The 23,696-nt window shown below is 40.3% G+C and overlaps 2 protein-coding genes across 5 annotated transcripts; one reads left to right on the top strand and one right to left on the bottom strand.

The window, feature by feature from the left end:
- The first annotated feature begins 343 nt into the window (after positions 1-343).
- LOC144014583 (5-aminolevulinate synthase, erythroid-specific, mitochondrial-like) lies at positions 344-7,721 on the top strand. Its single transcript, XM_077514622.1, has 10 exons — positions 344-477; positions 1,871-2,207; positions 2,287-2,382; positions 2,679-2,901; positions 3,112-3,296; positions 4,756-4,935; positions 5,273-5,437; positions 6,667-6,935; positions 7,022-7,184; positions 7,281-7,721. Exons 2-10 carry the CDS (start codon positions 1,892-1,894, stop codon positions 7,442-7,444), a joined length of 1,761 nt encoding a protein of 586 aa, XP_077370748.1. The 5' UTR covers positions 344-477; positions 1,871-1,891; the 3' UTR covers positions 7,445-7,721.
- Positions 7,722-8,117: 396 nt separating this feature from the next.
- ttc34 (tetratricopeptide repeat domain 34) lies at positions 8,118-21,914 on the bottom strand. 4 transcript variants are annotated; one of them, XM_077514621.1, is made up of 13 exons: positions 21,802-21,913; positions 20,909-20,949; positions 19,822-19,921; positions 17,029-18,267; positions 16,689-16,935; positions 14,370-16,057; positions 12,805-13,030; positions 12,281-12,473; positions 12,042-12,208; positions 11,177-11,450; positions 10,847-11,061; positions 10,653-10,752; positions 9,068-9,427 (listed from the first exon to the last, which is right to left on the bottom strand). In XM_077514621.1, exons 6-13 carry the CDS (start codon positions 16,019-16,021, stop codon positions 9,225-9,227), a joined length of 3,030 nt encoding a protein of 1,009 aa, XP_077370747.1. In that variant the 5' UTR covers positions 16,022-16,057; positions 16,689-16,935; positions 17,029-18,267; positions 19,822-19,921; positions 20,909-20,949; positions 21,802-21,913; the 3' UTR covers positions 9,068-9,224. The 4 variants fall into 4 exon arrangements, with proteins under 4 accessions (XP_077370745.1, XP_077370744.1, XP_077370746.1 ...); XM_077514619.1 differs by lacking the exon at positions 10,653-10,752 and having other exon boundaries at positions 8,118-9,427; positions 19,822-19,917; positions 21,802-21,914; XM_077514618.1 differs by lacking the exon at positions 10,653-10,752 and having other exon boundaries at positions 8,118-9,427; positions 21,802-21,910.
- Between the last annotated feature and the right edge of the window lie 1,782 nt (positions 21,915-23,696).

Raw genomic sequence — 23,696 nt, 5'->3', positions numbered from 1 at the left:
TTTCAGTATGATGTGATACTGTGCTACTTCACTCCAGACAATAACAATTTAAAACACTCTCACTGTTTTATTATTGTTATATTTATTATTTAGTTCTTTATTTATCATTTATTATTGCACTAAGTGGCAGTGACAGTAATGTTTTTCACATAGGCAAATACATGCAAAATTTCTATTAAATGTTTATTTGTCATTAAATTTCAAGTGGTGAGACATATTCATAAACATTTAATTGTGTAAATGTGCTGACTGCCTGTGTCTTTGCGCTGCCGCGATACACTATTGATATACTGTGTGTGCATGTGTGATGTGTTGCTACTCTTGGATGTCATCATCTGTACAGCCCACTCCCCACCCAGTGACAATGTGCATGGGTGGGAGCAGAGGTGATTGCTTAATGCACCAATAAATGTGTGGACTCTTTTGACCGTCTGCTTAGTTGCTCTTTTGAAGTTCGTCCTCAGTGCAGGTCAACAGGTGAGTCTTGGGTATTTATAAAATATTATATTGTGGTCATCTTTATGATGGGAATCTGAATTATTTTACATGTCATAAAACATTTTAAAAATGAAAAAAAAAAAAAGATTCTGCTGGCCTTGATATATATATATATATATATATATATATATATATATATATATATATATAAGTTTAACATTACTTTAGATTACTGCAGCATTCTCTATTAAATATATTGGCCGGCAGTAGGGGTGACTAAGTGTATAAAGTAAATGTTAAATTTTGTGATGTTTAAACATGCATGATTTTAGTGCACCAAAGAAACAAACATAGAATGAGGGTAAAATAGTCTTAATGATTAATTTGTTAGTGTATGTTTGTAAAAATGCTAGTAATGAGAAAGTTTTCAATAGAGGCATTGCTTGTCTTGATATTCTTTTGTGAATTGTATTGTTTTTTTCAAGCAACATATTAAGAAGTACAGTAATTGTTTCCCGTACTATTGTCATGTTACAGTAGGTAACACAAACGCGGGCTAATTTGTTGCTATTGATCTACAGTCTGCGATGATTGGCACCAAGTACAAATGAATTTTGACCCACTTTGCTGAAAAGCATTTCTTTGACAGCCCAATGTCAAGATGGACATCTCACCACAAGAGAAAGCTTAAGATCCTGAGAATTACCTTATCTTTTGACCACAGGCCAGGACAAAGTTATCTGAAAACATAATGAAACAGCTGCATTAGCACTTCAGCAGAAGATATTAACTCTTTGACTGCCAAAGACGTTTCATGATGATTAGTAAAATTCCAATGAATGGAATGCGATCTTTCATTGAGTAGCCACATTGTATATGTAGTAAAGGCAAACAATATTTTTTTTTGCCTTGAAAGATGAGTTAAAGTGCTCAAAAGCGGCTGGCACTGTGGATTTTTTTATTTTGTTTTTATAACGCCTGGCAGTCAAAGAGATGATCATGTTTTACAGTAATTTCTTGTCATTGGGTTTTGATTATTTGAATGAGCTCCATGAATGGGCAAAAAAAGTTTCTTTCTGCACCCGTAATAGAAAACACATGGTTAAAATACCTCTCTGGGGCTGAGTATGAAAAAATATAGAATTATGGATGGAAAACTCTGGTGGATTATTTGATAGGAGCCTCTGCTGATGACGTCTGTCACTTAGCACCAGAGCGGCTGCAGTGAGAAGATAAGCCCCACCCTGAAGGAGGCACCTTCAGGTCTCGAAACGTCATAAGTAGAATATTGGCATCAATAATGTTGATAAAATTGCTCCACTTCGTCCCCAGCTTTTCAACTATAATTATCTGCTCAAAATGAATTATCCATATTGCAGAAGCTGAGATGATTTTTAACAGTGAAAAAAAAAAAATCCTCTACTTCTCACAGAGCAAAAACAGCTGGCTCAACATGGCCGCCTTCCTTCACCATTGCCCCTTCTTCAAGTCTTCCACAAAACCAGCTTTAAGGAGATCAGGCCCGTTGCTGTCTCTGGCCAATCAGTGTCCCATCATTGCACGTCAGATCAGCGTCTGCGGGTCAGCCGCCTTGGATGCCAAGCTGAGCACTTCCCCTGCCAGTCCCGACTGTCACCAACTTCCCACGCTGCAGCAAAGGAGGACGTTTGCTCAAACGGCTCCTCAGGTGGCGGAAGTCTGTCCGTTCGTCACCTCTCGCATTGGGATGGTCAAAGCCAGCCCTGAAGTGCAGGAGGATGTCCGAGAGGGTAGGAGAGAGCAAGAAACATTTGGAAATGTGTTCGAAATGATTACAATCAAGTGATTAACCTGCATGTTTCTTGACAGGCATGATGGGTTCTCTGTTGAAAGATTTGAAGGAGTCCATTTTCCCCAAATCACCTCAAGACATCACCATCAGCCACCTCCTCAAAGACAACATGGGTGTGTATGCTGACTACAAGTGTGGTGTTATGTTCGTTAGGTTATCGTGAAATTGTCTTTTATTAAACCTAATTGTGAAGTACAAATTAAGGCACAGATCATCTTCACCTTTACTGTTACTGTCCACTTGCGTTGGGGCCAGGTGGGCACAGTGCCTCTCCAGATCCAGGAGATGGCACTGTGATGAAAAAAAAAGCTTGCTCGCACCCATCTTGTAAAGCACCTGTTTAAAATGGTTGGGCCTTGGCAATGGTCTGCGCCATTCTAATATATGTCAACTGATCTTGCCTATGCAGTTGGGCCCAGCTATGATTACGACGACTTCTTCTCTGAGAAGATTGCCGAGAAGAAGAAGGACCACACTTACAGAGTCTTTAAGACGGTAAACCGGAGCGCCGTCTCATTTCCTTTTGCTGAGGATTACTCCGTGTCCAACCGCGAGGGCTCCCAAGTGTCTGTGTGGTGCAGCAACGACTACCTGGGGATGAGTCGGCATCCCCGCATCCTCGGCGCCATCAGGTAAAATGAAGGAGATCACACAAAGATGATGTCTCTGGAGTAGAATCACATTCGGAGATCAATTTCTCATATTAATTGTGGTGTTAACTACTGCAGCCTGCTACATCACAACTTTTCGTGTGAAACATAACTACTTTGAGTATCACAGAAATCCCCATGACATCATGGAAATCTGTCATACTTTATGTGTCATCTTATTGTATTCCTCAGTGATGCCCTGTGCGAACATGGTGCAGGAGCAGGAGGCACAAGGAACATCTCAGGTACCAGTAACTTCCACGCTTCTCTGGAGAAGGAGTTGGCCCAGCTCCATCAGAAGGACGCCGCTCTGGTCTTCTCTTCCTGCTTTGTGGCAAATGACTCCACCCTCTTCACTTTGGCAAGACTGTTGCCAGGTATAACCATCACCACCATTTTGATAGATCAAAAACAAGAACACTGCTAATTTTGGATCATATCCTGCACAAAGGGACCATAGTACAATGATGCCATCACTCTTCCTTGCCTGCATTTAATTAATAATAATAATAATAATAATAATAATAATAATAAAAATAATAATAATAAAAATAATAATGATAATAATAATAATAATAATAATAATAATAATAATGATAACAATAAAACTTATTATTATTATTATTATTATTATTATTATTATTATTATTATTATTATTATTATTATTATTATTATTATTATTATTAGGGGTGTCAAAATTTATGCGCTCATTTTTATTTAGTTACTTTAACGCCACTATTTTTTTAACGCGCAATTAATGACTGCTTCTTACTTGGAAAGCCTGAATTCCAGTCATCCAGTCGTCGACACGTCCTCTTCAAAATTTAGCAGTAATCCATCCATCCATTTTCTTGACCGCTTATTCCTCACAAGGGTCGCGGCGGGTGCTGGCGCTCATCTCAGCTGGCTTTGGGCAGTAGGCGGGGTACACTCTGGACTGGTTGCCAGCCATTTAGCAGTAATAAATTTAATAAAAATGCATATATTTGTGGAGGCTGGGGTCAAGTTGTATTTCACAAATTTTAAAAATGTGCAGAATTTCACAAGTTACTTCAGGTTAAATATTAGATAGCCCTTAATATGAAAGCAAAAATGCACTGAGCTGTCACCGTCTTACAAATGCAATTATGCCACCTAGTGGCAGAAAAATGACCTAAACACAAATTAGTATCACGCTTGTTTTTTTGTTTTTTTTTAACAGTACAGTACATCTTTTAAATTTTAACTCGATTTTTAAAATTATTATGAAATTAGAGTATCAATGATTAAATGATGCAGCCACATTTCTGTTAGTTTAATTTTTTTCCCACTTTTATATTAACAAGAGTATGAAAACTTAAAAAATATATTGTACATTTTATTGTATATTTAAAACATATAAAATTTGTGAATAATCGTGAGTTAACAATTGAAGTCATGCGATTAATTACGATGAACAATTTTAATCGCCTGGCAAACCAAATAAAAATATTTTTAAAAATCCAAATTATTTGATGTAAAACATTTATTTTAAGTAGCGAAAATAGTTACTTTGCTTGGTAACGAGTTACTTTTATCATGAAGTAATTCAATTACTAACTCAGTTGCTTTTTTGAGCAAGTAATGAGGAACGATAACAAATTACTTTTATAAAGTAACGTTCCCAACACTTTTGATTACTGAAGTTCCATCTATCCATTGTTGTTTGTTTACATATGCCCTGCGAATGACTGCCATGCACTGTCTCCAAGGACCTCTCACCCAAACAGCTGGGATTTGATCCAGCTCACCTGTGACCCGGAAGTGGTAGCAAATGAATGGATGAACTGATGAAGTGTTTGCTATCCCACACACAGGCTGTGAGATTTACTCTGATGCCGGGAACCACGCCTCAATGATTCAGGGCATCAGAAACAGCGGATCCAAGCGCTTCATCTTTCGCCACAACGACAGTCGACACCTGGAGGAGCTTCTGCAGCGGTCAGACCCAAAGACGCCCAAAATTGTCGCATTTGAGACGGTGCATTCAATGGACGGTGAGGCTCGCGAAATGTTGAAATTGTAGACAGACACCATCCCGTATCTGCAGCGGAAAAATTACTAAATGAATGAGAAAATTATACACTTTAACAATCTTTTGTCATCCATCATTATGTCTCTTGGGAGGAAATTGCCATATCTCAATTTCTATATCCATTATTTTTATGCACATAAATTGTCATTAAATGATGCTATGTTTGCATTGTTGATTTTACATAGGAAACTTTTGCTTTTCATTATTTAACTAACATATCTATTTAATTGTTCTTTATTGCCTCAACTTGGGCATTGAATTTTGAAATAATTTTATGTTCTTGTTCTGTGTGATGTCAGGTGGCATATGTCCCTTAGAGGAGCTGTGCGATGTGTCCCATCGTTATGGAGCTCTGACGTTTGTTGATGAGGTTCACGCCGTCGGTCTGTATGGAGCCCATGGAGCCGGAGTCGGGGAGAGGGACAACGTCATGCACAAGATTGATATTGTGTCCGGGACTTTAGGTGAGCATCTTATGTGGCCATTCCCTTCCTTTTTATTCACTATTTGAATTTGTTTGCACTGGCCACCTTCTCGTCTTGGCTAAAGTCACACTCCCACCCACTTGGTCTAACTGACACTGTCAGAGTGCCAACTTAGCTATGATAACTCACACCTAAAGGCCTGAAGAGGAGGCGTTCGCAGCACAGGAATAAGAGGGTTATCAGCAACGCGCTGCTGCTACTCCCACTGTGGCTCTGCTGATAAAGTAACATCAGAGGTTGTGTCGACTTTTATGGCAACTTCAAACTTTTAGCTAAAAATCTACTGGCAAAACCACATTTGTAGTTCAAATAACAAATAGTACAAGTTCACAATATCAAACTATATTCTACTCATAACACAGTTGGACGTTATTCATAATTGTGAAGCTTTAAAATACCTACTGAAAATCATACATTGCATCTTTTAAAATAATAATTCTGTGGTCTGCCGTTTTAAGATAGTAAACAAACAAAACAAATTCTTACAATAATATGTGGCCACACTAGTTTAAACACAGTATTCTGATTAATATTGCGTTTGTAGACTATGAATTAAGAAGCAAAATTCACCTCTTTTGATCTTTCTCAGTGGGCGGCCATTTTGCCACTTTCTGTTGACTGAAAATGACATCACAGTTGCGCAGAACTCAGGTAACAACTGTCACATGATTACATGATCAAACTAAAAAAAACAAGTGAGCTGTGATTTGTTGTTACTGAGCAACTGTGATGATATTTTCAGTTGACAGCAAGATGCAAAATGGCTGCCACCTTGTAATGGCTAAAAAGGTGGATTTTGTTGTTTAATTCATATTACACAAGCACAATATTAATCAGAATGTTGTATTTACACTAGTGGGCGCACAGAGAACATATTATTGTAAAAAAAAAAAAAAAAAGTATGATGACTTTTTTTAGGTGAAAATTGAAAATGTGTTGAAAATACATGGTATTGGATTGAAAATAATTCTCATCTTATTATTGTAGAGTTGTAGAGTATGAATTAACCAATTATTAAATGTGTATGTAAAATTGTTTATTCTACTGTTTATTTTTTCAGTTACTCAACTAACCAATTATTTAACGAGAAACAATGAATTTAAAAAATAAGAAAGACACAATTGTAGAAATACAAAATGGTTGCTTCAGTGAAATGTAAGTATTGTATTTAAAGAAAATTTGTCTCTCCCTCCTGACGTCTGTTCCAGGCAAAGCCTACGGCTGTGTGGGCGGTTACATCGCCAGCAGCGCCGCCCTAGTGGACACAGTGCGATCCTTCGCAGCCGGCTTCATCTTCACCACCGCCCTGCCACCCATGGTCCTGGCCGGAGCCTTGGAGTCCGTGCGGGTCCTTCAGGGCCCCGAGGGGCAGTCTCTACGCAGAGCCCACCAGAGGAACGTCAAACACATGAGGCAGCTGCTTATGGATAAGGGCCTGCCTGTGGTTCATTGTCCAAGCCACATCATCCCCATACGGGTATGGAGATTCGCCAATTACATTAAAAATCATGTGTCGCAAGTTGTGATCATCACTGTTGCTTTTGTTGTGGTTGCGTTCTGCAGGTGGGCAATGCGGAGCTGAACACCAAGGTGTGTGACACCCTGCTGGAGAGACACAACATCTACGTGCAGGCCATCAACTACCCCACAGTGCCTCGCGGAGAGGAGTTGCTCCGCCTGGCTCCGACTCCTCATCACCAGCCCGCCATGATGGAGTACTTTGTGGGTGAGTAACATGTGTCTAGAAATACGTCCAGGACCCCACTGCAGTTCTCGTCACTCTTGATGACTCCGTGGAACTATTAATGAATTATATTCACAGAGAAACTGGTGGACGTGTGGCAGGAGGTGGGGCTGAAACTCAGTAACCAGGCGGCCGTTTCCTGCACCTTCTGTGACCGCCCGCTGCATTTTGACCTCATGAGTGAATGGGAGAAGTCTTACTTTGGCAACATGGAGCCCCAATACATTACCGTGTCTGCTTAGAGGACATGGAATTTCACCAGCCATATAAGCAGGATTTAAATTGTCCTAAATTAACTTCAAACATCTTGCTTTCTATGTATCAAGAAGGATATATGTGATAATCTTACATGTCACCATTTAAGATGTACGTTTTATTTATGACTGCTTGCTGGTTGCTGATTTGGATTTGAAGGGAATTGTTTCTCCTCGAATTTAAAATAAAGTATTAATCCTGCACATTGGGCACTTTCCTTATCTAGATGTGTTGGTTTGAATTAAATAAAGTGGTGGTCTTTGTGTTGTGTGATCTGTTTGTCTTGCACGCACCAAAAGTAAACCAGTCCATAACTGAAATTAAGGTCTTATCTAATGTATGCAGTTCGTTCATGAATAAATTAAAAGCTGCAGCAAACCTCTCTAATAAGCTCTATTCATCTTTTTTATGCTGCTGCTGTTGTTTTTTTCATAGGACCTTGAATGTTGTGCATAAAACACATGTATTTATTAATTAAAAAAAAAAAAAAGTGTCCAATCTTTAGAAAGGTACTGAATTCTTTCTAAATGCTATTCAGCTAAATACCATGCACATCTCGAAATGCCATGGGGATTCCTTTTATTTATGTATTTTTTACTTTTCAAGCTAAATATTCGTGATCTGTTTAATAGGCAGGAGCATCTCCAAATTTGGTTGAATTAAAATCAATATTTATTCTTTGTTGCTAGCTGACATACATTGCTTAGAGCTTACACCCACACCAAGGCTGCGAACAGAAAGGAGTTTACAAAAGCACAGTGGTGACAATTTTGTAGCGCTTTGGTTGCTACATTTAGCGACTTCTATGACCACGGTAGGAATTACAGTATTTTTTATAAAAACTATCTGATGAGCAGAACTGGGGACTTCCGTTAATCATCACTTCCCAGCAAGTGCACAATGATGCGAAAGCTCAAAAAATAGCACTGACTAAAGCACGTTTACATCCGTTGATCGAGATGAAATCTGCTGGTGAATTTCAGAAACGGACATGAGAAGAATCATTTTCACGTTTTTTTTTCCATGACAGGAAATGAGCCTTGTGGAAGGCAATCACTGAGTCATTCTCACTGAACATGTTAGAGTGTAAAAACAATAACTTATCCACGTTAGAAATGTTTGACTGCAGGTATTCTGCCAAGTTCGCCTTGCCTCACCTGTCAAACTCTCCATGAGAAAAGAGTGTGAGAAAGCAAGAAATGCTGGGCAGATGCATCACAATCATATCACAACTTAACATGCTAAAAGCTCAGGTAAGGAGGATTAATTGGTTTAGTATAGGCACATTTCTTTTTTTTTTTAAATTTACAGGCATCATTTATTGCAAATTGTGTTGCAGGCCCCAGTTTAATTAAGAACCACTCTCCTAAAAGATGCTTCACTGAATGACTGGATCAATTGTTTCTTGGACTCTACTGGTCTCACTAGTTGACATTACAGGGGCTGGCCACTTCCCGCTTGACCTTTGCCCTCAGTCGACGCAGTTCTGCATTGTCAGCGTCCAGAACCAGGCCGCACTCGATCAACGCCCAAGCTTTGCTGAGTTGCTGCTCGCCATAGTTCTGCAGTGCACCCCTCAAAAAGCACTCGGCAACACGTAGCCTCCCCAGACCTTCGCCCACACATCGGATGGTCCGCTCCCTGTGGAACTCAAGAGCTCTGCTGTAGTCCTCCAGAGCAGGTCCTTCCCTGGAACATAGCACCAGGCTGCCGGCGCGGCGGCACAAGTCTTCCGCCCAGACTTGGGGATCGTCAGAGCAGCCGGCGTCAGAACAGCCGTGCTTCTGAATGACTCCATCGAGGTCGGCTATGGTCCGCTCGTGGAAGCCAAGTCGTGCCAGGCAGGATGCCCTCTGGCGAAGATACTGAAGTCGGTGTTCGTCTGCTGCTCGTACTGCCACCGTCAGGAGAGGAAGGGCCTGAGCCCAGTTTCCATCTGAAGACACGCTGCTGGCTTCCTCTGATGCTGCCTGTCAGAGCAGCAAGATACACAAAATCATGACCACTTTCAAAGAAAATCATGTTCAGTTTCGACTAATACTGTCTGTCAGTTCTAAGGTTATTTTAATTAACTAAAACTAATGAAAAAACTCAAACAAAAATTCAAAAAAACTATTTCATTAACGGAATAAAATAAAAATGAAAATGCTTTTTAAAAAACGAAAAGTAACCGAAACTATAAAACTATAATTATAGCAAAAATGTCTTTGGTAATTAATTTAATGCATGAGCTTTTGGGGATGATTTTAAATGTGATTTTAAGTAGATTTAATTTGATATCAACCGGGGAAAAAAAGACGTTTGAGTGTGTCACACAGAAATGACATCATCTAGCAGCAGCCAATAGAAAAGCACACATTAAAATTTTTTTTTTAATATACTAGAAAAAACTAAAACAGAAACTAACTAAAACTAAACTAAAACAAAGCATTTATTAAATAAGTAAAACTAACAAAAAAATAACAGAACACCCCCTGAAAACTAATTAAAACAAACTAAATTTAAAACAAAACAAAACACAATACTCAAAACAAAATCAAACCTAAATAAAATGAAACTTCGAAAACTAAAATAACACTAGCCAGAATGGGCTCTGTACTTGAAGTATGATAACTAAGCCAGTTATGAATATATTTTTACGTTCAGTGGAATCAAACCTATTCATACATATATTCTTTTGTTTTGTTTTGTTTTGTTTTGTTTTGTTTTGTTTGATGTCCTCTTTGGACAATATAAGCACTATTGTGCTATGAACAAAACTAATGATGCTGTATACTGTTGTAATACATACATATATTTTTAATTCAAATTAGAATGTTCCATATGACATAATTACAGCCAATACATCTCAAAAGCACTTTTTTTTTTATGCATGCCTGTTTTTTGACAATGGTTTACTTACAGTAGCCTATATAAAAAAATAGGATTCATAATGGAAGTCAATATGACAAAAATGGTCATTTTATAAAGAAACATGGTATAAATTTCCGTCTCCCATTTGCAATAATTAGAAATTACCACATATTTAACCTCTACATGTTATGACAATCTGCTGATTATTATTTTTTTAGCTTTTAGTTTTTTTAAACACTTTTTCTTTGATATAACACATCATATATATATTTTTTTTAAAATGGCTTGACTTACAACAGAAATATCTCTTTTGCAGCCCTGAAAACAGGTTCAAACAGTCACCTTGAAGTCCATTAATTCTCCTTATGTGGTACTTTAGCAGAGATTGTACATTCATGGAAGAAATGGACTTCCACTGCCCAACAAGGAACATCAGTTTAACCTTGTGACGCAGAGAAATAAGTTCTATTATTATATAGTCTATTTCCTTTGAAAATTCTAAAAGTACTGATTATGGATGAATAAAAATGGCGCACCTTTGCTACATGTTTCCTCTGATTGGGTGGGATCAGCGCCAACAAGAGGTCCAGATGTGAAGGCTCTTTCTCAGTGAGCTTGGAGAGTCTGCGAGCTGCACTGCAATAGTTGTGCTTCCAAGCCTCCATCACACCTGCCCGACCTTGGGCCGCAGCATCTCTTGGCTCCTGGTTGAACACCTGGCTCAAATGGGCACCTGCTGCCTCCACTTCACCTGAAGCACATGGACCACAAGAGAGAGAATATGAATATCAGCGCAAATCTAAGCAGAACATTTCACAGGAAGCCATGCTGCGTATCCAGTCAGTAAAGATGTGGCCGCATCACACCTTTGGCTAAAAGTAGGTCAACACAGAGGAGATGCCATTTGGGGGCTGCGCAGTCAGTCCTCATCAGAGCAGCGCATATTATGGAAGCCTCCCTGAGCCGACCCTCGTGGCAGGGGACAGCATCAGCGGCCAGGACGTCTGACAAGCTGCTCCTGCAGAACTCATGCAGCCAATCACAGACCACCTTGCGCGCCCTGTACTTGAGTGACAGAAGGTCTTTGGTGACCTCACCAGGGTTTATCTGCAGTGCCGCCAGAATGTCATGAGTGCATTCCTGCAGTAGGAAGAAAGGGTTTATTTGACTCAGATGCAATCCAAATTTTAGGGAGCAAAAGTAGTATGAAAAATGTCAAGTGATTCAGTTCACATTTGAAAATCATAGAAAAGTACATTTATATCAGTAATTCAATTTAATCCCTTCGGACCAAAGATGATTGCAGTGAACATGACATATTTACTAACAAATAAAAACATGAGCTACCCCCCCAACCACCACTGCCACCAAAAAAAAAAAAAAAAAAAAAAGGTAAGGTATTAAAATCCACTTTCTAACACTTTTGTTCATTAATCTGGAGCCTGCATAAAAATCTTTTTGAAATTGTCTTTGTAAACAGCATTTTCCTATGTATTAAATTAATATGTATAATATATGAGTTTCATTTTTTCAATGAACGATTGAAATTCATTACATTTTGCACATATTCCATTTAATTAATAGGTGCCTGTACAGGTTTAATGCACTTAGCAATTGCACCTAAGTGAGAAATGAATACAAGCATCAATGTATACTTTTACAGACCAGTCAAGGCTATGACGAAAGAGTTTTTTTTCCCAACATTGTCTAGTAGTGACATCTGAGTCATACTTTTTGGTGGTTGAGCAGGAGGTATGTGAAGCCTCTTCCACAGAGTGCTTGAACATGCTTGGGGTGCTCCTTGAGAATGGCACTGAAATCAAAGATGGCTGTCTTTGTTTGGCCGAGCAGAGCATAGCACCTTCCTCTCTCCAGCAAGGATTCGGCCGCCTCACCACCTGGGAACGACGTAATCACTTGGTTCCTCCTCAGACCACCACCAGCACACTTTTTTTTTTTTTTTTTTTTACCAGTGATGATGATGGCGATGGAGAGGTAGGCCACAGCCTCCCTGATGGCGCTCTCCTCCGCCGTGCACTCCAGGATGCGTTTGGCAGCTGAGTGGCAGCGCGCCTGCAGCAGCGCACGGTCTTTCTGCTTCGCCACCGCCAACAAGGGGCGCAAGCAACTGGTGTCACCACATTGAATAAGCTTTTTCAGCAGCTGAAAAAAATAAAGGGGCGGGTAAAAAAAAATGAAAAGGTAATATAGTCTGTTTTTCTAATCCTATCAAAGAATAGCAGTTCTTTTGCTTTATTCCCGCAACAAAGGCTTACAGATACAATCAAGCCGTTAACAAGGGTCACATTCGAACAACCAGTCTTTTGTAACAATCAACAGACCTTAAAACAGCATCTAACATGCATCTAAATATTTTTGAACTGCTGCACCATGTGATGTCAATAAGTACATGAATGAATAGATGAATTTAACCTTGACCAATAAATTACAGACAGGAATAATAAGAGAAAAGATATGTTTCAAGTTTCGCTACCTGATTAGTGTCATAAAGAGACCCTCTGTGCAGCTGCAGCAGTGCGAGTCGGGCCAGGACGGGTGCCCGGGGACCGGTAGGCCCGATGGTAAGCAGCAGCAAGCGATAAGCCTCCTCCACTCTTCCCAGCTGGTACAAGGTGTCTGCTGCTAAGATCTGAGGTCCATCAGTGCCTGGTTGGAGCTCCATGAGCAACACAGCAAGTGAGTGAACACCAGCAGGAGATCTGATATCAGAGGGGGAGGAAGAGGCACTGTGGAAAGCCATTTGAAGCTGGATATTCATTAACGATATTGAATAAATGCTCAATACAGATTTCCTTAGTGCACTAGAAAACATGACATTTACAGTGCGAAGTAACAAAGCACATTAAGTAGATTTATTTTCAGATTTTGTCTACACAGTAAACTCTGAAGACTTTGACTCAATTTAGATAGGTACCAAATAGACTTAGTGTTAGAGTAAACAAACATTTACACTAGGAAGAGAGTAAAATAAAAATAAAAATTGGGGAAAAAAAAAAAGTCACTCAAGGTTTGAGGAACAAACTCACGACCTTCAGCTTGGGAGACTGTCAACCTACCACCTGAGCTATGCCCCCTTCTTGTTTGTTTTTGTCCAAGCAACCAAAGACATTTTGTGTCTCTTGGAGCAAGGAAGACTCCATGCAATCATGTAATCAGCTGCAGCTGACACGAGTGACATACTAACAGAAAGCAGGTGCTGCGTGACTTAGGGAGTAGATCGGCTGTTTCCCAAACCGAGGGTCGTGAGTTTGTTCCTTTACCCTTGAGTGACTTTTATTTTTTCCAATTCTTTATTTTACTCTCTTCCAAGTGTAGATATTACTCTACAACTGAGTCTGTTTGGCTCCACTCTAAATAGAGTCAGATTTACTCTACAGAATTTACTGTGTATATAAATAACAAAGGATGGGCGACTACCGATACCAAGTATCGTATTGGGCCAATACCTGGCCTTACTTCAATGTATTGGTACTTGTGATAGGTAAGGTGTATTTTACAAGTTTTCATTAGCTAATTACGCATTTTATGTTAATTTACAATGTTAGCAAAGCTATGGGCATGTTGTTTAGATAGCATTGAAGCCTGAGCCTAGCCAATGGTAGCTAGCTAGCTAGCTTTTTCTCAATGCAAGCACTAATCAATTTAATAAAAGAAGACACTATTTTGTGTGCAGATGTTTTTTGTTTTTTTTCCATTATCAAAACAAGTGTATAGCCTAACTGACAGTTTTGTATAATGTACTTTGTATTTAAGTTAGGGTGACCATTGGGTGTTAATCGAGAACCGTGTCCCAGCGTATTTCGCCAGCCCCTTATTTTACGCAGCTCACGTCTTTGCGTTGTTTTTTTGGGTTGTTTTTTTTTTTGTCAGCAAGCCAATTGTTTTATTTTAAATATGTGGTGACCATTTCCTTTTAGAGTCTATATACTTTTATTTAGTACAGTCACAGTGTGAGTACTTTTGTTTGCCACATCTGGACATTTGTCATGAAACTGATAGAGAATGCAGTTTTTTGAATGAAGGTGAGACCCATAATACCCTGTTCTGCGTTCGTCTGGTTTTGATTTGGCATGCAGCTGACCCTCCTGCTGGGGTTGCTGCAAGTTTTCGCCTCTGGCGCCCTCCAGCATGACTCGGCCCTGCTCCAGAAGAGCAGTCAATAGAAGACCGCGGAGGTTCCATGGCACCAGACAGCGAACGGTCAACGCCGTCTCCTGCGAGTGCAACCTGCTGGCTGTTACATAGTCGAGTGCTGTGAGATAGTTGAAGCCCCCGGTCATGCGCAGAAGCCCCCTGCCGCAGAGTGCCCGCACGCAGCTGGGTGGATGGGGGGCGTTGTGTTCAATGACAGCCTGAAAGTCCTCTAGAGCCCCCTTGTGGTCGTCTGTGAGAAGTCGAGCATAGCCACAGAGAACTTGCACAGTGTTCTGATAGCTATGCTGATCTTTGGCAGAAGCCAGCTGGCGACAAATGGAGAGAGCCTCCTTATGCCTCCCACTGAGAAGAAGACATTCGGCCAGTCGCACCCGCAGCTCTCGTCCTCCACCGCCAGGCTCTAAATGGCAAAGGGCTCGTAATTGAGTGATTGCAGGGTCCAGAAGTTCCACTCCCTCCGCGGATCTCAGGTCTGCTCGGACGAGGACCACCTCCCGGAAGGCAGACAGACAGTTTTCAGCCTGCTGTCGAAGATGGTTGCGAGCAGCCTCTCCCGTGCCGAGATCAGTGAAGAGATTTTGGAAGTACATTCGGGCACAAGCAGGGTGCGCATCGAAGGCTTGGCCCAGATCCGTACAGGCCTCAGAACCCCGGCCGCCCGCTGAGAAGTAGGCAGCTGCTCGGCTGGTTAAGATCCTCGCTCGCCTCTCAGGTGTGTCATGGACCACCTGCAAGATAGCTGAATACACATCCGCACTGTCTCCGAAGCGGCCCGTGAAAAACAAATGTGCCGCCTGGAGCTCTTGAACGTGCCTGTCACCTGGTGAAAGCGCCAACAAGAATTCCAGCAGGGCACAAGCGGCCTCAACATTTAACTGTGCACTGCCATTTTTGGTCACTTCACATTTACTATCCAGCATCAAGGAGGGATGCCAGTGATGCATTTGCTCTGTGAAGGCTTTTACTATTTGAGGTATCTGAGAAGCTTGCCTGCCCTTCACCTGTTTGACAGTTTCACATTTGTTGCTCTTGTACGAGTTGAGGTAAAGCTCCAGAGCCTTCGCTCGCCGAGGCTCTGATAACAAGCAGGCCAAGGCGCGGGTTATCTCCAGCGCCACACAACAATTGTCGTCCGGATTTGGCTTTTGTTTCCTCTCAAGTAAAGCAGTACAGCGAGCAAAAATCTCCTCACAGCTTTGCCCGCCACTCTGAAGGAGGGACTCCATTTTGAAAACGGCGGCTGACAGATTATTCGGGCAGAGCGTGGACAGAAAGACAGCCACCAAACCTTTACTGAGACCTTCATCAGACTGGATCTCCTGGTGGTGGTCGAGCCAACTTTCTAGAATGGAGATGACCCCCTGGAGGTCGGACAACTCCATCTTGCGCATGTGGGACACGGTTGTTGCTGCATGAGTACTGAAGGCAGACATGTAGAGGGAGGTTGCCTGCACCAGTTCTCCTGCCTTCAGGAACTTGTTTGCGTCCTCACAAAGGACTAAAACTTTGACACCAGGTCTCATCAGGGCAGTCATGATCACTGATCAGCTCCTCTCAGAGACGTTTGTCACCTGCCAACACAAAAGATAAGATTTAAATGCCATCTCAGAAAATAGGGCTTGTTGTGGAACCATAAATGTCATTATACCGCACAACATAGCAAAATCCAGTGATTCTTGTCCTTTTTACACCAAGTTAAGTACCATCTCAAAAATACTTACCTATTAAAGTACCACAATAATGGCAAACATTTAAACAGTAATATATATGCCCATAAGTGTTTAAAAAGAAATAAAAACAATGCAGAGGTAAACATGAACGCTGTACTGAAATGTATATCAAAAAACTACTTCATGAATAAACCATTTTTGCACACAAATGTTAAATAGCTAACTTAAATTTGAAAATACTTATCTACTTAAAAGTTATATAAAAGAGAATTGCGCTGAAAAAGGGAAAGTAATAAACAGACTGGATAGAAATAAAAGTTTAAACAGGTTGTAACTACAAGCTTCAGTAATGTTTACATTTACAGTAATTCATGTTTTTAAACATTGTAAATTGTATTATACTTTAATTTCTTACTTGATTCTGTCGCATACCACAATACTCGTACCACACTCTGACGAACACTGGATTAATGGGTCAAGTATGTGTGTAATTAACTGAATTGGTCTTGTGGGAATTTTTGTACCAGCTTACCTGTTTCTTCCCCATGCAACTTTAGTTTTCATTTCCAAGAGCAGACTGACGAAAACTTGTAGAAAGCCAGACTTATTCAGTGTCTTCTAAAACAACAATAGAATCCGAATAAATATGGTCAGTGTGAGTTCGTGTCTTGTACTAGGTCGCCTGGGGAAAACACGACATGGGCCCCATTTGCGGTAATTCAATAGCACTCCGCTCTGCGTTGCCAAGACAACTCAACATGGACGTTGAGCAACAAAAGCTGTAAATGTTCGCACAGAGAGAAACAAAGACGTTCAAAACACAGTCAAACGTCTCGTGTATTTGTTTTCTCCGCCTTCCTTTCGAGACTTACCAGTGCGTGAGTTGTGGTCCTCATGAGCTCTGGGCATGTTGCCATGGTAACAACAAAGACAACTTTGCCTGATAACTCACCGTTTTACAGCACCCGGATGAAATGATCTCAAACAAATAAGTTTAATGACAAATAATACATAAAAGGTCATTTACACACAATCATTTATAATATATAGTCTTTTTTTTTTTAAATCAAAATCAATAAAATTCTCCTCAAAAAGCATGAATGTCACATGACCAAATTGAGAAAACAGGTGAGCCATGATTGGTCATTACCTGAGACCTACGCAATTGTGATGGTGTTTTCAGTGACAAGTGACAACATGACCGCCCCTGAGCTGGATAAAAACGGGTAGATTTTGCTGCTTCATAATCCACAAACACAATAATAATCAGAATGCCATGTTTAGAGTAGTGGGGGAGCACAGAACGTATTATTCTAAAGGAAATGAAAATTTTAGTCTTTATTTCCCCTATCAAACCACAAATTATTAGTTGGAAAAGCCAATAAGTTATCAGTTTTGATGGCTTATGTGTGCTGTTAAAAAAAAAAAAAAAAAAAAAAAAAAAAAAAAAAGAAGCAAAAATCTACACAGCACTTAAAATCGTACATCACGTGTCTCGTTTCAAAATTGCTTCCCTCTTTTGTTAACTTCCAAACCGCTGGTGCTGAGAAGACTGAGGATAAAAATAATAAGATAAAAAAATAAAAAATAACGTTACACTAGCATGCTTGCTAGCTTTGGCTCAAGTTCTGTGCTATCAAACCAAAAACTGTAAAAAATACACATTCCTCACACTTTCACCAACATCAAACAATTCTCCTAAATAATGTTAAATATTGTGACGGTTGTGATATTGCAATTCCAGTTTGATGTTCCTCATTGCGCACTGAGCAAATGCAGTCTTTCATGTTATTTACCGAAGTGTCCGCATTCGGTGAATTCCTCCTTGGGCCGATCCCTCTGCTCAAGTCTCTCCAGCCTCTCCCGCCACATGTGAGCACAACCTGACAAATCCATGTCATGCAAGGCAGAGAAGATGTGTTCCAGGCTGGATGAGGGCCGCTTGCTCCACAGACATATCAACAGGTCTTCCAGATCCATACGTTCCAGCTTGTGGTCAGACACCGAGAGCATCCTCAGAAACTCCTTCTAACGACGCAGCGGGTCCTCGTAAATGATGCCGTAAAGGACGCTGGGTGGCCAAAGCATGCTTTGTTCGTCTTGTTCACCAACTTGGGAGAAGACAAGCAATGGTCAGTGATAAAATGCAGATGTTGGGAAAGTTCAGCTCTAACTTTGAGTATGAGTATACTGATATTGACCTATCTGAGGGGTAGATTCACTAAAGGTGAACGTTTATTGAAAGTATGTATTAACCTGCCGTAACCTCGATCCCGGGATCATGACAGCAGTACATGTCATTTGCGGGGGAGAGAGAGAGAGAGAGAGAGAGAGAGAGAGAGAGAGAGAGAGAGAGAGAGAGAGAGAGAGAGAGAGAGAGAGAGAGAGAGAGAGAGAGAGAGAGAGAGAGAGAGAGAGAGAGAGAGAGAAGAGAGAGAGAGAGAGAGAGAGAGAGGAGATATTTTTTTCTGTTTGTTTAGGACACATAATGTAACCCGGGCTGATCGGCAATGGCGGGGAGGCATTTTACAATCATTTTTACGTGCCAGATGCATACTGTATGCATACATCAACCTATGAAAAAATATTTTTAATAAATGATTGCACCAATAATTTGTACTTCATGAATGAATGACGTTCTGCTCTGTACAGCTTAATGGCGCTAAATGAGGAAAACTGCTCGGTCCAATCTCGCTTTCTGATAATGTCATCTTTCTCGCAACTGTTACTATAAAAACCATGTTCCTGCCGCAAATCCATTGCCATGTGTGGTAAATCAGGCGCAAATTTGCTCCCAGCTATCAGAATTTGTGGGCGTGCTTGCGCCGGTATATGATTAGAGCAATATCCTTAGTGAATAGGCGGGTAACTGGGCGCAGACGGCGGATGCAGTTGTGGTGCAATATTTCGCGCTATTAGCGGACGCAGCGCTTTCTTAGTGAATATACCCCTGAGTGTTTTGAGCTGATTAGACTGAGACGCATCCTGTTCAAATCAGATCGCATGTGGTTTCAATTCGTCCCGCAAAAATCGTATTTCATGTGCTTTGTGACTGTTCAGCCTACAAAAGAAACATCCACTTTCAATCTGGATGGGCTAAAAATCAGATTTGGGCTGCCCAAGACATTTTTTTGTGCGCATTTGAATATTTTGCCACCTCCGAGTAAGCAGATAAGCGATGACACTTCAATATCATACATGTACATCTTCACTGGTGGTTAAAGCAATAGTTGGTGTTTGAGGTCATTTGTTCCAGACAGTTCCCTTTAAACGAGCAGATACTGACTGACGTTACTTTGACTTATATGCAGGTTTTTTTTTTTTTTTGTGTGTTGATAGAAAAAGTCAAAGATAAACAGCCTCATAATGTGTCGCGTTCCGCTTCAATCTTGGTCCCTCGCTCACAATACCACTTATAAAACCCTTGCGATTCTTGACTTGTTTACCATTTACTTGAGCACCAATAAGTTAAACTTACTAAAATTGCATATAGAACAAAAGTCTAATATAAATGCAATCTCCTCAAAAATACCATTGAAATAAAATAGTTAATGCAGTTACAGCTGCAGATAAAGCTTCCACAAAAGCAATTTGACAAAGTACTGTACGTCCCCTTTAAAACTAGCCATAGATAGTGGTATTCCCTTTTGGTGCACAATCCTCACCTTTATGTTGGGAGTCTGTCAGTAAAGCGTCCACGTGATCGACAGGTTTTGAAGGCTGACAGGGTGTCATCATGGGGGTTTCCTCACACAAATGAGCTGCCTTGTGGAAGAGTGACAACAAATGTAAAGGAAATAGCTGCATGACATTCACATTGTTTGAGTTTCCAAATGAAAACAATTACAGCATTGATGTACTTAAAAAGAAACATAAGGGAATATTATGGAGAGAGATGTTTTTTTTTTTTTTTTTTTTACAATTAAGAAAAACGCACACAGAGTCAATTCCACGTGTGAAGGTGGAATTTTATCACCAAGCCACCAAATTAAATATCTACGGAAGCGTAGAGCTGCCAATGTGGAGTAAACATTTTTGGCTGGCGACTATGTTCGAACATACTCGCAAATATGTTCGAACATATTTCAATATGTTCGAACATATTTGCAAGTATGTTCGAACATATTTGCGAGTATGTTCGAACATAGTCGCCAGCCAAAAATGTTTACTCCACATTGGCAGCTCTACGCTTCCATAAATATCGATGCCTTAAAATAATCAATTTTTTTCCCCAGATTTTTCAGGAAAAACAAAAAAATTAACCATTTGCATAAAAAAAAAGCTTAACGATATATCAACTAGTGTAACACATGCGGCATGCAGCACCCAACCAAATTATAACTAGTCCCTTGATTGATAAAATAAAAACAAAACCAGAACATTCTTCAGAAAATGCTGATAATGATGATTCGTATTTTAGTTCTCTACATTAGAAATTGGGGTAAAATGTGGGGGAAAAAATGAAAAATACCCAAAATATTAAAAAAAAAAAAAAGGAAATAACATCTGAGAATATGCAACTCCATGGGTGCCGAGCTGCGAATATGCAGGTGTCGACTGTAATTTTAAGTTGCAATATCACAATTCATCACTAAGCGGCAGACATGGCTTAGTTGTATAGCTTACACCAGGTCTAATACTGTGTACTGTCCTATACTAGAACATGACATTTAATAGTAATAATAACAATTTAGAATCATATTAATTTCAGCAAGTATCTCTACAGGACACAAGATGATAGCAAGAACATACCAGTGTGGTCGGGCATCTGCCTGAGTGACTGTGAAATTGAGCTGCAGAGAACAAAAACGATATTATCTGGAAGCTTTCTGACAAAACAGCTGATTCACACACACCAACATGTATTTTCCACCACACAAGCACATCTTCTTCAAGTAAACATGTCTTTAGTAAGCATCTAAAAGAGGACTGTAAGTGGATGGATTTATCCAAGTCAAGCTCATATTAGAGTTGGCTGGGGAAGTCAAGTCAAACATTTTCTTTCCAATAATATGTTGTATGAGACCCAGTATAAACTTTAGACACCCATTTTTATCCATTTCAGGGCGGCCATTTTGTCTCTTGTTGTCCATTTAAAATTGCATCACACTGCCTAATTGGCTCATGTAACGACCAATCACGGCTCACCTATATTCTGAGTTTGGTCATGTGATGTTCGCAAGCTGAACCGTGATTGGTCATTGACTGAGCAACTGTGATGTTACTCATTTTTAGTTGACAGCAAGTGGCAAAATGGCCGCCCCATGAGATGGATCAAAACGGGTGGATTTTGCCGCTCAATCCATATTCCACAAACACTATATTAATTAGAATACCATGTTTAGACTGGTGGGGCTACATATAACATATTATTGCAAAAACAAAAATTGGGTTGACTTCCACTAATAAAGCAAATAGTTTGGTATTTTTCTGGATTTGCGCAGACCTTTTATCCCACTAGAAAGATATGCTTGCGCACAGAGCAACAGCAGAATCACATCTCCACATTCAGAACCAAAACATGAGCAATATTTGTCAGTTTTCAATTTTAGGATTGTTTACTTCATTATATTAGAATAATTACTGTGATGTTTCCTAATAAGTGGATGGTACGCTGCAAACGGTCCCAGGGTTGTTCCACTCACCATTGAGTCCATGTTGGATGAGCAGACCATGAAGCAGAAGAAAACATCCACTCGTTATGAGTTGTAGCTGGTCATCTGACAGAAAGTTTTCTACACAGCATGGCATCATTATTATCGCCATCATCAGGAGAGGATGCAGGTATCAAACCATTTGCCATCATTTACTGTCAAGCCCTACCAAATAAGGTATGAGAGGAAGTCTTTCGAAAGAGAGCGCATCTGTGCATCTGGCATGGTTTATGGTCTTCACAGAAGTGCTGTAGAAAAAAAACAGGAAATGCTTTGACATGACACTTCCGTGTAGACGCGGTGTATGGTGCCTGTTGTCGGCATCACAGTTCCACTTCCTGATCGTTCCTATGAATGTTGTGAATCTCTCGTCATCAAATAAACAAAATATTTAAATATTACAGGCAAGAATCTTTTTTTTTCCCTTGTTGAAAGATACTGATGGCAATAAGTGTAAAGCTGGTACAATTTGGCAGCACTTTTAGTCTAGCCTCCCTCAGCATCAATCCATGGTTGAGAACATAACTAGTGTTGTATGAATTTCATCTGACAAATGTGCTCTTTTTCTTTGATGAAGTTCTCCTATTTTAGGTCTTCCGTGACCTCTACCTCCTGCTCGTCCTCCACGGATTCTCCTTCTCACCCTCACTTTTCTTCCTCTGATTTCTTCCATTTTGGTTGAAAGCAAGTGAACTTATCTGCAGCATTTTTTACTGCTCAAACCTGGTGTCAACAATAAAGAAATCATGGGTTTGCACACCTGACGTATGTGTTGGGCTCTGGGTGGCGGAGTGGTTACTGTCACTTGTCTTTGATGCAGGTGGCGTGGGTTTGCTTCCCTGCTTGGGATCGCATATTTGTGTGAGTGAGTGTCCAAAACAATAAATAGTATACCCCTAATGTGTCTGTAATAGCGCTCAAATGCAACTTTCTTCTATCTTAAGTGTGTGCTCAAGGGGCTCCAGGTGGAGGAGTGGAACCGTCACCTGCCTTTGGTGCTGGTTGGCGTGGGTTCGATTCTCTGCCTGGGAGACCCCATGTGGCTTACATGGTGATGTGCGTGTGTGAGTGGTTAAAAAAAAAAAAAGAAAAAAGAAAAAGTGTGTGCTCAATTCATACATGGCACCACACTGCCCCTATGAGGCCAACATGCGTAGGAACAGTTGGTATTTGTTTGAAATTGCCATTATTTCTATAACTCAACTGAACTCAAGTTTATTTATACAGCGCTTTCAAACAGCCTGAAATGTTACAAAGCGCTTTAGAGAAAGACAAAAAAAAAAAAACCCAAACATAACATAAAACATTAACACTATGAACTGGTTCATTTTTTAAATTATGAACTCAGCTTTAAAAAAAAATCAAATATCAACTATGAACTGAACAGGTTCATTTAAAAATTTGTAAGCTGAACTTTGAACTAGTTCACATATAAAATGAACTTTCCCAACACTGGCAGAAATTAATAGACAGTACGTGTTGAATTTGTTCCTTGACCACACTGATGAACCAAAACAATTCCAAACAGACAATAATGACATAATCAAATACAATGTAAAAGCACCCCCCCCCCACCTTCCATTCAACGGAAATTACTGTACTGCTCCTTCTCGTGTGCGCGCCTTGGCCACCGTGAGGCAGTCATTGTATGTATATACACCAGCGTTTGTATACGTTTTTCCACTGGGGGGCAGTGATGAGCATTCTGACTGCTTTTGAAAAAAACAGACAACCTATTGACATGGCACACATCACAATATTTGATGTACGAGTTAAGTGGGACTGCTTTTTGGCCAGTTCTTTCTTTTTGCATAATGACTTTAACGACGTTCGCGCATTTGCACATTGCCCGCTGCCATGCAACACAAGCACCCCCAAATGGTAAC

The sequence above is a fragment of the Festucalex cinctus genome, chromosome 2 (genome assembly GCF_051991245.1).
Source record: "Festucalex cinctus isolate MCC-2025b chromosome 2, RoL_Fcin_1.0, whole genome shotgun sequence".
NCBI lineage: Eukaryota > Metazoa > Chordata > Actinopteri > Syngnathiformes > Syngnathidae > Festucalex > Festucalex cinctus.
Note: the sequence above shows the minus strand (reverse complement) of the source record. Positions and strands in the feature narration are given on the sequence as shown.